General features: G+C 42.3%; 1 protein-coding gene across 1 annotated transcript in view; it reads left to right on the plus strand.

Annotated features, from left to right (window-relative positions):
* The window catches only part of LOC142245290 (4-aminobutyrate aminotransferase, mitochondrial-like), a 118,825-nt gene that overhangs the window by 37,553 nt on the left and 67,792 nt on the right, over positions 1-13,480 (plus strand). Inside the window, exons 3-4 of the mRNA XM_075317901.1 lie at positions 407-436; positions 1,646-1,763. Coding sequence (XP_075174016.1) covers positions 407-436; positions 1,646-1,763 — 148 coding nt within the window. The remainder of the gene's footprint in view (positions 1-406; positions 437-1,645; positions 1,764-13,480) is intronic.

Below are 13,480 nucleotides of genomic sequence, written 5' to 3' on the forward strand. Positions count from 1 at the left end.
GTAAAGTTATTTCTGTACTTGTCTTTGTAAAAGCTACATGCTCATATAAATATTTTGGGGTGTGGTATCCTGCTGACTGATTCCCTTTAAGCAGATGTACACTGAATTAATTAGGGGACTGCCTCATAAATCTCGTGGGTCTGCTGACTGTTGTACTGCCTACAATGGCTCTGCATCCCATATGGCGTTAAATCACTGAAGACTCGCGCCATCACCACCCCTAGGCTGGAATCCTTAGTATTTGCTAACTAAATAATGCTGTGCTGATTCAAGACACAGATCTAGAACACATGGGAGCGCCAGGTAGTGAACTGTCTGTCCTTATATTAAGTTGTACAAAACATATTAAGATTTATTTTTGTTTTTACAAATATAATGTCTATAATGGTTTTACTTTCATTTTTAGGAGCTAATCAAACAGTTGAATGGTATCCAGGTAAGTAAGAATGGCCGATCTCCTGTGACTTCAATGATACAGAAAATTTAAAGTATTAACTAGAGACGGATGGACCCGTGTATGTTCGGGTTCACCGGGTTCAGACGGACTTTAGTTAAAAGTCCTTTCGGCATCCAGAATTGACCTGAACTTATTCCCAAACCCCATATAAGTCAATGGTGATCCAAACGAACAGGCTCGACTCAAGTTACGAGTATAATGTAAATCAATGATTGGGCAGTTAGTGTCTCGGCCCACATACAGCCAGCCATAAACAGAGCATTTCCGGGGGATGGAGGGTGTGGATTTTTATTTTTTTTATTTATTTATTTTTTTACACACAGCATCTGAAACTTTTGTTTTTTACTCCCTGTTAGAGCCATTCACAAACTGGGCCGAGCACTGAGCATACTTAATAACTCCTATGCTCGATCGAATGGCATACGTAGAGCATCCGAACTTGGACATAGACTTTTTTTGCTTTATAAAAGACAGTGTTCGGGTTTGAGCCCAGACACCCAGTGTCCGGTACAAACCCCGACCTTTACAGTTCGGGTTTGCTCACACCTACTATTAACCAAACCAGAATATATGAAGTAGATAGTGGTTCCTCTTTGCTGCCCACGTGACCAAAAACGATGAGTCGCATGAAAAATTGCAAAGTTTATTAATCTACATGTTTCGGAGCGATCTGGCTCCTTCCTCAGGATACAACCATAAAGGACCAGATCGCTCAAACTAGTAAACCTATACATTTTTCATGTGACTCATCGTTTTTGGTCATGTGGGCAGCACAGAGGAACCACTATCTATTTCATATATTCTGGTTTGGTAGCTCTACACACATGGATCTGCACCAGCCTTTATGTCTACATAGTGATTGTGTCTCACACAGCCACCCCAGGTGGGGAACGTATCTATCCCCCCTCACCCCTGCTGTTATCAGGTATCACCCTATTGTACTTTTCATTTTTCACCTTTAGTTTACTTCCATTAACCAAACCAAGAAATCTGAAAAATATTGAAATATAATTTGTACCTTTTCCAAGATGAGTCCAGTATCACCGATGGTGTCATCTGCCATACCTTGTGTGAACCGCTTGACTCTGAGCTTTTTACCTGATCAGGGTTCAACTTGCTTTATTTCTTTATCTTTGGATGAAGACTTGATAAATTGTGAACATTGATAACCATTTTGTTTTCCCCTAGAATACAGACGCCGTGAACTTTTTTTGCAATTATGAAGACAGTCGTGGAAATTATCTTGTTGATGTAGATGGCAACCGAATGCTGGATCTGTATTCCCAAATATCGTCCATTCCTATTGGTATGTGACATCTGGTGTTTTCCTTTTTAGATTTCTTATTTTTCCTTCTGTGTTTTCAGTTCTGTCCATTCTTGGCACATTTCTTAGTGAGGAGAAGCAGACTCCACGCTGATGGAGCCAAACAAAGTGTATTAATATCCTAAGAGCAAAATGGCTCTGAATGCAAATCAGTTCTAAGAAGACTCTTTATATAATTATTAGGATGTTACTCTAGATTTTCTTTCTGTCACCTGATTAGGAGAGAGATTATAAATGTAACAGAGGCTTGGAGATGACATTACCCTTCTAAGAAATCTTATTTAACCCCTTCACAACCGTGGACAGATATATCCGTCATGGAGCGTGTCCCGTTAAGCCCCGCCCCCTGCCGCGGGCAGGCGGTGGCGGTCGGCACACATATTAGCTGTTTTCAACAGCTGACATGTGTGCCTGCATGTTGCGAGTGGAATTGCTTCCACTCGCAACATTTAACCCCTTAAATCTTGCTGCCAAAGTCTGGCAGCAAGATCTATATGCGCGCGGCCATGTTTTTTACTTACCGCCGCCCCCACCGGAAGTCACGTGCGTGATCACGTGACTTTCGGTGATTGCCATCGTAGCACAGGGTCATGTGATGACGCCTGCAGCTATGAAGTTTCACTTTCGTTTTCCCTCGGCCGCTAGCAGAGAGAAACAGAAAGTGACTGAATCTGCTGTTTACAGCTGTATAGCTGTGATCAGCAGATACATAAGAGCGATCGGATTGCTGATCGCTATAGCCCCCTAGGGGGACTAGTAAAATAAAAAAAAAAGTAAAAAAAAAAAATTAAAAAAATAAAAAAAACCTTAAAGTTCAAATCACCCCCCTTTCCCCCCAAAAATAAAGTTGAAAATTAAAGGGTTAAAAAATAAATAAATATACACATATTTGGTAGCATCGCATTCAGAAATGCCCGATCTATCAAAAAATAAAATCAATTAATCTGATGGGTAAACGGCGTAGTGGCAAAAAAATTCCAAACACCAAAATTACGTTTTTTGGTCGCCGCAAGTTTTACGCAAAATGCAATAACAGCCGATCAAAACGTAGCATCTGTGCAAAAATGGTACCATTAGAAACGACAGCTCGAGATGCAAAAAATAAGCCGTCACTGAGCCATAGATCCCAAAAAATGAGAACCCTACGTGTTTCGGAAAATGGCGCAAAACGTGCGCCACTTTTATTGGACAGGCTTGTGAATTTTTTTAACCCCTTAGATACAAGAAAACCTATACATGTTTGGTGTCTACAAACCCGCACCGACCTGAGGCATCATACCCACACATCAGTTTTACCATATAGTGAACACCGTGAATAAAACATCCCAAAAACTATTGTGCCATCACACTTTTTTTTGCAGTTTTTCCACACTTGGAATTTTTTTGTTGTTTTCCAGTACACCATATGGTAAAACTTATGGTTTCATTTAAAAGTACAACTTGCCCGCAAAAAATAAGCCCTCATATGGCAAGATTGACGGACAAATAAAAAAAGTTACGGCTCTCGGAAGAAGGGGGGCAAAAAACAAAAACGGAAAGTGCCCCGGGGCTGAAGGGGTTAATAAACAGAGCTGAAAACGGAAATTATTATTCATATATTTCAGTAGAAAGGAAGATAGGACAGAATAATCGAGAAAATGTTAGTGTGAAAGCTTCCATCATGGTAGTCATTAAATTTAAGTAAAGCTTCATTAAAGTGGTTGTCCACTACTAGGACACACTTACTAATTCCACTTGTTTCCTCCAGGTATAATAAGAGAACCTGTATTTCTCTCCCGTTCTGGCGCCGTTCCAGCGCTGTCTGTAACCGCGGTTCGGGGCTCACATGACATTGTGATGGCACGACGAGCCACGCATCCAATCACCGCTGGCTTTTCTCTCCCTGTCTTGGGATCAAATGAGTTAACCAACAGGATGTGACGCTGCATCTACCACTCAGGTAGTAGTGGTAGTTGTGGCCGTAGTCGGAGGTGATTGGACGCGGGGCTCACAGGACGTCACAATGTCACATGAGCCCAAACCGCAGTTACCAACAGCGCTGGAACGGCGCCAGAATGGGAGGTAAGTACAGGGTCTTTTACTTTAAGTGGGGGATCAAGTGGAATCAGAAAGGGTTGTCCTAGTAGTGGAAAACCCCTTTAAGGAGAAAGTAAAATATTCTGTTAATCACGCTATTCAGTGTGCCCACGATAAGTAATGAGGCGAGCAGCTCTGTAATCTCCGTACAATGGTTTCCAGTTTCCTTCCACACTCCCAAAAAAGTTTGATAAGTTGACTCTGTTAAATGGCTATGCCCCCCTCCGCCCCCCAAAAAAATAATGCAAGAGATGTACCAATAAGATAGGTGGTAACTTGCCGATCACTTGGAGACCCCGTGTTGGACCATCTTTTTCATAAGTAGGAGAGAACTTGAATTTTTGGGAATAGTCCTTTAAGGATATGATCCCAAGAGGGAAGTTCTCCATAGTGCTGAGGTTTACATGCTCGACTTTCACTCCATTTCTTAAGTATGGGACTGCTGGAGACAGTTGTACTATATTTTCTCTGGCAATCTCTAGTGCTAAAATCTTAGTGGCCATCAGGAATCCATATTAGTAGTCTGTATTTAAGAAATCCTTTAAGATATTACACTGTAACAATTTAGTTTATATTAGTTTGTTTTTCTGTAATTTTCCCAGACACCTGAAGTTATAGTTCTTATCAATATTTAGTGAGAAAGTACATGTTAATAGTATCACTCAGTACCACATAGTTCTCTTATCAATGTTTATTGAGAATGTGAGTGTTTATAGTATGGTAAAACATCTGAAACCAGGAGTTTTTGGCATGTCTCATCCAGTGACGTATTTGTCCGGTGTAGATTGACATCTGAAGAGTTGGCCACTTATAAGAGGGATACTATATTGGACAAATGGAACCTGTTAGAGTTTGCGTAACAATTGGTTATGCAAGCATTTGTTTTCAAGTGAGATATAAACTAGTGAAGATTACAGCAAAGTCAGAAGCCTATTTACCTGGGGAGGGGACGCCCATGACACCACAGTGTGGATCCCAGGAGTTTCTCTATCCTCCCTGTTTCGCTTCTCTCTCACACTATTTCCTATTTTCTGTAATCATTGAATCATTGTAATAAAATGAATCGCCTTCTTTAAAGCCGTTTCCGATCCCTTTAAATACTTGGCAAAACACAATCTGATTGACCATGAATGGAGCAGAGTCCATACATGCGCACCTCTGCTTCATCATATGGCTTTTGTTTTCAAGATATGATTGCATAATATGGGAGTATGGCTTCTGAAGAAATGAGAACGGTGCAAAATGTTTGGGAACAACTTCTTAAGTTCATGTTTCAGTGTTCCAATATATTACTTTAGATTTCCCTAAAGCCGTTAAGGCCCTTACTGCCCCTATTCTCCAATTCTCCAATGCATAGTGATCGCAAAAGATGTGGACATTGTCTTATAAAGTTGCTATAGAGAAACATTTGTGGCCAGGGGTAGGATATTTTTTTCCCCTAAAGTGTAAAATCATGTCCAGATGACTGATATGACCAGACCTGGGCAAGGGGCGGCCCGCGGGCCATATCCGGCCCGCCTACTCTCTGTGACCGGCCCGCCTGGCTCAGGGCGTCCTTGCTGGCCGGTCACTGATGAGAGCAATCTGACCTGTTGTCCGGAGCTCCGGGCTCCAGGAGGCCCGTGGTCAGATTGCCCACATCACTTGCTGCGTGCTGGGTAGGAAACAGAGAACAGATCCTGCAGCTCCGCACAGTCAGTGCAGGCAGCGGAACGCCGGAATCTCTCCTCTGTTCCCTGTTCGGCACTTTTCTCTGTGACACACGCGCGTCCTGATATCGTCAGTACGGCGCGCGTGTGTCATTTGAAAAGTTCCCGCCCGGCAGCAGAAGAAGCTGCAGCGGCGGGGCCCATATGGAGAGAAGCAGCGGCGCAGCCTGGGCATGTGACAGAGAAGCCGCTCAGCAGGGAGCTCGTACTGAGGTGCCTGAGGAGGGGTCAATAAGAAGAGAGAGGTGAGTGGTTACTAGTAACCTGCGGGGGGGGAGGGGATTAACTGTTGACAAATATTTGGGGTGTAGTGGTGTAGTATATGGGAATGTAGTTTTACAGGTGTGGTATATGGGGGGGTGTAGTATATAGGGGTGTAGTATAATACAGGTGTGTATAGGGGTGTAGTATAATACTACACCCCTATATACACCTGTATTATACTACACCCCTATATACACCTGTATTATACTACACCCCTATATACACCTGTATTATACTACACCCCTATATACACCTGTATTATACTACACCCCTATATACACCTGTATAATACAGGTGTATATAGGGGTGTAGTGCTGTAGTATAATACAGGTGTAGTATATAGGAGTGTAGTATAATACAGGTGTGTATATAGGGGTGTAGTGCTGTAGTATAAAACAGGTGTAGTATATAGGAGTGTAGTATAATACAGGTGTAGTATATAGTGGTGTAGTATAATACAGGTGTAGTATATAGGGGTGTAGTATAATACAGGTGTGTATATAGGGGTGTAGTGATGTAGTATATAGTGGTATAGTATATAGCGGTGTAGTTTATTACAGGTGTAGTGTATAGGGATGTATATTACAGGTGTAGTATATGGCGGGTGTAGTGATGTAGTATATGGGGATTGTGTGTGTATGTATGTATACATTGTGTGTATGTGTATATATATATATTAGATACACACACAGTATATGTGTGTGTGTGTGTGTATATATATAAATATATATTATATATATATATATATATATATATATATATATATATATATATATATATATATATATATATATATATATATATATATATATATATATATATAATGTAGAACAGAGTTAATTATATTAGTCCGGCCCTCTAAAACCATCCCAACTTCTCATGCGGCCCCATGGGAAAATTAATTGCCCACCCCTGGATATGACTGTAACATTCCGTTAGATTGCTGCTAGCAGTCATCAGTATTCAGAGACATATGCAGAGAAGGAAATCCCTGGCAACTGAACAAAAAATGTTTTCACACTGAAAAGCCAGAACCATATGCAGGGGGGGGTTTAGAGATAGGAACCGATTATTTCACTTGCATGTCACATTCCAGTATTGAGCTAACCAAGAGGAGCACATTGAGTAACGGTTATTAGTGCCGAGTGGAAAGGGGTTAGATGTAGATGTGGTCTGGAAATTCAATTCCCTGTATGAAGCTCTCGGGGTCAGCCTTGCTCGCGGTCCTGCTTGCAACTGTTTTTTGCCGCAGGATGCCCTGGAGATAACTGCGAGGCAGCAAACTCTGGCTTTGTACATGTGATTCATGCTTGAACAACTTTCTGTGTTACAAAGTCATTTGCGAGCAGAAGTTCACCTGACTCAGAAAGGTCTCGCTGTTTTCCTAAAAATAAGCCAAAGGCGGGCTTTGCACGTTGCGACATAGCAGGTGCGATGTCGGTGGGGTCAAATCGAAAGTGGCGCACATCCGGCGTCGCTGTTGACATCGTAGTATGTGAATCCTTTTACATACAATTAACGAGCGCAGAACCGTCGTTATCGTATGATCGTTGTAGGGTCCGACATTTCTATAATTTTGCAGCAGCGACAGGTACGATGTTGTTCCTCGTTCCTGCGGCAGCACACATCGCTGTGTGTGAAGTCGCAGGAGCGAGGCACATCTCCTTACCTGTGTCCCGGCTGCAATGAGGAATGAAGGAGGTGGGCGGGATGTTTATGTCCCGCTTATCTCCGCCCCTCCGCTTCTATTGGCCGCCTGCCGTGTGACGTCGCAGGGAAGCATAGCGATAATGAGCAATAATGTTCGCTACGGCAGCAATCACAAGATATTGCTGCTGCGACGGGGGCGGGGACTATCGCGTTCGACATCGCAGCATCGGCTTGCGATGTCGCAACGTGCAAAGCCCGCCAAAGTCATGGTGCATCAGATCCTTGTCGTAGCCCTAGCCTAGGAACAGATAAGATAGCGAGAGCTGCTTATACTTTTGAGAAATATAAATAATGTCAGGGCCCATATAAGATGCAGAGTGGAGAAAGGCTTTTGGGGTGCCCGATCAACGTATCATTACAGGCAATCCTCAGGTCAGAAGATGGAGATTCCAACACTTTTTCAATTTCTTTTTCAATTCAGACCCCTCCAATCCCTGAATGCTGCCATCTTTGGCCTGATGATTAGTAAAGATTATGCCCTCATTATTTATGTCAACAGAGTGTCCCTTACTTATCCCCTGGTTTCAATTGATAAATTTTTACCATTGAATTCTAGCACCATAAATGCGTGATAGAGGAATGGTGTCATCCCCTGCAGGAAGAGGGCTGTGATGAATACCAGCCTCCCATGAGAACAACTGAGAGCAGAGATATTAGCAGATGCGGTCCATTCTTTTTCCTTTTTCTTTGCAAAGCAAAACTAATTCTAACAGTTAATATACTGTATGTACCCCAAAATGTCGCTTTAATCCAGACTCTGATTTAGTTCTGAGAAGGCTTTCAGTCAGTGCCGCTGGTCGTGATTACAGCCAGCACACACTATGTACGGAGCAGTGACTGGAGCTGTGCCTCTATCATTGACAGACGACTCTCTACTGATGCAGTTCTGAGCAGGCGGTCAGTCTGTGCTGGTGATTGTGATTACAGTTGCTGCACACTATCTACAGAGCGGTGACTGAAGCCACGCCTCTGACTGACAGCTTGCTCTGTACTGATTTAGTTCTGAGCAAGTGGTCAGTCAGTGCTGGTGGTTGTGATTACAGCCGCCACACATTATGCACTGAACGGTGACTGAAGCCGCGCTTCTATGACGGACAGGCTACTATTTCAGTTCTAAGCCAGCTGTCAGTCAGTGTCTGTGGTCGTGATTACAGCTGCCGCACAGTATGTTCTAAGTGGTGACTGATGACTGACAGCCGGCTCTCTACTGATGCCATTCTAAGCTGGTTGTAAGTCAGTGCCGGTGGTCGTGATTACAGCCACCACACACTGTGAACTGAGCGGTGACTGAAATTGCGCCTCTATGACTGACAGCCAGCTCTCTCTGATGCAGTTCTGAACAGGCTGTCAGGCAGTGTCGGTGGTCGTGATTATAGCCACCGCACACTTTATACTGAGCAGTGACTGAAGCCACACCTCTATGATTGAAAGAGGCTGCCGGGAGGAATTACAATTATTCAGTATGGATCTTGTGCTAGAATACTATTAACCTGCAGATTAATCTCAGTTATTACAGTGTAATAACATTTTTCAACATAACAGATTCCCTTTAAAGTGATCTGGACAGCTGATATATACCGCCCGATCCACGGGCGGCATGTGTCAGGCACTGTCTGTATTATCCCAGTCACGTGTGTGACTGAAATGCTGCTGTGCTTTAGAAAAAAATATCATACTTAAAAAGCAGACGGGGACTAAGCTGTACTAGAAACAAGTCAGACAGGCGGGACCCCGGTCGCTTCTCCTCTACCCTTGATTGACAAGTCTCTCTCTGCATGTGTGTATAGGCAGTGGGCGGAGAAAAGCCGCTGTGGACCCGCCTGTCTGGCTAGTTTCCACTACAACTCAGTCCGTGGCTGCTTTTAATGTATGTGTGACTGACAAGCTGCTATTGAAAAAAACATCTCTGACTGAGAAAATACAGCCAGTGCCTGAAGCCTGCTACTCGTGGATCGGGCAGTATGGATCAATTTAATGAGATGCAAATGATGAAGAAAATTGAAACAAAATTTTCTAAACATCTCAATTTACTCGGTAATGAGTATGATGATGTCCTGTTGAAAATCTGCTCCTTTGATACTGTCACATTCCCTTGTCAAGGCCTCTTCATGACGTTGTTCATGTGCTCTCCAGATTAATCTCCTCTTATCATTGAATACAAAACAAATGCATGACTCATCGATGAAGAGAATAGATTTCCATTCCGGCCTCCATAACCTATGAGAGTGGTGGCGTGAGGTCAATGGAACACCTTTCCCAGCGTCATGCAAACCTATTCGGCAGGTTTGTGTAGACCCTGTTTGCCCCCTGCAACTTGGCATGTGACTCTTAACTTCACTTGCCTCACAGAATAGATCACCGCACACCATTCTTTGAACATCATGAGCCAACTTGGGCTACACCATAAAGAAGCCTTCAATAGGTAATGTCACATCGGTCCTGCTACCAGGATCAAGGTGTGCTGTGGCATAATGCACAATAGCTGGACCCTTAAAGACTTTATTTCAGGTACTCTAGCAGTTTGGTAATTTGGTTGTGAAACCAGTGGTACAGCCAGGAGACTATATTTCAACATGACAACACCAGACTGCATGTTGCTACAGTGAATAGCCTGTGTGGCCTAAACGTGCTATCATGGCCTCCAATGTCTCAGGACTTGTCCTCCAATAACCACATCTTAAGGCTGCTTTACACGCAGCGACATCGCTAGCGATGTCGCTCGTGAAAGCACCCGCCCCCGTCGTTTGTGCATCACGGGCAAATCGCTGCCCGTGGCGCACAATATCGCTAGGCCCCCGTTACACGGACTTACCTTCCTAGCGACGTCGCTATGGCCTGTGAACAGCCTCTTTTCTAAGGGGGCAGTTAGTGCGGCGTCACAGCGACATCACTAAGCGGCCGCCCAATAGAAGCGGAGGGGCGGAGAGCAGCCGCATGAAAGACACGCCCACCTCGTTGCCAGAGGACACAGGTACGGTGTTGTTCGTCGTTCCTGGGGTGTCACACGTAGCGATGTGTGCTGCCTCAGGAACGACAACCTGCGTCCAAAAGCGGCAACGATTTTTGGAAAATGAACAACGTGTCAACGATCAACAATTAGGTGAGGTAATTTTGATCATTAGCGGTCTCTCGTACGTTTCACACGCAACAACGTCGCTAACTAGGCCGGATGTGCGTCATGAGTTCCGTGACCCCAACGACATCTCGTTAGCGATGTCGTTGCGTATAAAGCGGCCTTTAGACGTCATTGGTCGACAACTTAAAAGCGAGCTGCCAGCAGTGGATCTTGATGATTTGTGTACCCAAGTGCATTCAGTGTGGTAGAACATTTCTCCGATAACCATTACTACGGTCATTAATAGCATTCAAGTATTTAAAAAGGACATGTGGTTGATAGGTCATTAATAGCAACCAAGGTGTGTAAGTGCACGGATTTGAATAAATCTAGATGGTTTTAAAAAATAAATAAATAAATAAATTCCCATTCATTTCATTACTTGCATATCAGCAACATGTCTATTTATCCTGTGATTTCCATAATTCCAAGAACCTTCCTTCTTGGAGTTGCAATATCCGTGTTGAGTAGGGTATTCTGAATGTACAGTCATATGAAAAAGTTTGGGCACCCCTATTAATGTTAACTTTTTTTCTTTATAACAATTTGGGTTTTTGCAACAGCTATTTCAGTTTCATATATCTAATAACTGATGGACGGAGTAATATTTCTGGATTGAAATGAGGTTTATTGTAATAACAGAAAATGTGCAATCTGCATTTAAACTAAATTTGACAGGTGCATAAGTATGGGCACCTCAACATAAAAGTGACATTAATATTTTGTAGATCCTCCTTTTGCAAAAATCACAGCCTCTAGTCGCTTCCTGTAGCTTTTAATGAGTTCCTGGATCCTGGATGAAGGTATATTTGACCATTCCTGTTTACAAAACAATTCCAGTTCAGTTAAGTTTGATGGTCGCCGATCATGGACAGCCGCTTCACATCATCCCACAGATTTTCAATGATATTCAGGTCTGGGGACTGGGATGGCTAATCCAGAACATTGTAATTGTTCCTCTGCATGTATGCCTGAGTAGATTTGGAGCGGTGTTTTGGATCATTGTCTTGCTGAAATATCAATCCCCTGCGTAACTTCAAGCGTCACTGATTCTTGCACATTATTGTCAAGAATCTGCTGATACTGAGTTGAATCCATCCGACCCTCAACTTCAACAAGATTCCCGGTGCCAGCATTGGCCACACAGTCCCAAAGCATGATGGAACCTTCACCAAATTTCACTGTGGTTAGCAAGTGCTTTTCTTGGAATGCCGTGTTTTTTTTGCCTCCATGCGTAACACCTTTTTGTATGACCAAACAGCTCAATCTTTGTTTCATCAGTCCACAGGACCTTCGTCCAAAATGTAACTGGCTTGTCCAAATGTGCTTTTGCATACCTTAGGCGACTCTGTTTGTGGCGTGCTTGCAGAAACGGCTTCTTTCGCATCACTCTCCCATACAGCTTCTCCTTGTGCAAAGTGCGCTGTATTGTTGACCGATGCACATTGACACCATCTGCAGCAAGATGAAGCTGCAGGTCTTTGGAGGTGGTCTGTGGATTGTCCTTAACTGTTCTCACCATTCTTCTTCTCTGCCTTTCTGATATTTTTCTTGGCCTGCCATTTCTGGGCGTAACAAGAACTGTACCTGTGTTCTTCCATTTCCTTACTATGTTGCTCACAGTGGAAACTGACAGTTTAAATCTCTGAGACAACTTTTTGTATCCTTCCCCTGAACAACTATGTTGAATAATCTTTGTTTTCAGATCATTTGAGAGTTGTTTTGAGGAGCCCATGATGCCACTCTTCATAGGAGATTCAAATAGGAGAACAACTTGCAAGTGGCCACCTTAAATACCTTTTCTCATGATTGGATACACCTGCCTATGAAGTTCAAAGCTCAATGAGGTTACAAAACCAATTTAGTGCTTCAGTAAGTCAGTAAAAAATAGTTAGGAGTGTTCAAAACAAGAAATTGATAAGGGTGCCCATACTTATGCACCTGTCAAATTTAGTTTAAATGCGGATTGCACATTTTCTGTTAATACAATAAACCTCATTTCATGAGTCCATCAGTTATTAGATATAAGAAACTGAAATCGCTGTTGCAAAAACCCAAATTGTTATCAAGAAAAAAGGTTAACATTAATAGGGGTGCCCAAACTTTTTCATATGACTGTATATCCTGCACCCTTATGAAATGAAATCTGTTTTACAGGTACACTGAAATGTATTCGGAATTGTGAACACTTACACTGTATATTGTAAATGCAAAGTCAATCGCCGGTGAATGGGAATAAATCTTTTCATATCCTGTCTCCTTGGCATTTTACAAATTAGTTGATTTGCATTGAATTGTACAACAAACACTTCACAACAAGCATGGCGCTGCAAGAGCTCAGCGGGTCTTCCTGCTATTTTATTTATCGATTTCCAATGTACTTTAGAAGTCTGCATAGAGGGTGAATAATATATCTCTGGAACTGAAGGAACAGAACATTGCTTTGGCCAAGGCAAAATATATTTCCTTTATTACAAATATAAAAGTATTAAAGAATTATTGTTAAAGAATTAGGCACCACATATTGTGTGAAATAAAAATATCAAAATAAGAAAAAATAATTTATGAGCTCTTTAAAACTTATGTAAGAAAAAAAACTACGAATATATGCTTAGTAAATAAATTAATACAATTTTTAAAATTAATATAATTTACACAAAGTATTTATGACTAATAGTTGCAATGTTTGCTCTCTACTATCTAGTTAATCTTAATTTTTCTATGTAATTTCATAGAGGGTGATCTACTTTTTAAAATAAAACCATTGACTCATAAAGTCCAAAAATCTATTTTTTTCCCCTTTTAGAATAATGCACTCAGTGTCG

The sequence above is a fragment of the Anomaloglossus baeobatrachus genome, chromosome 7 (assembly GCF_048569485.1).
Source record: "Anomaloglossus baeobatrachus isolate aAnoBae1 chromosome 7, aAnoBae1.hap1, whole genome shotgun sequence".
NCBI classification, from domain to species: Eukaryota; Metazoa; Chordata; class Amphibia; order Anura; family Aromobatidae; genus Anomaloglossus; species Anomaloglossus baeobatrachus.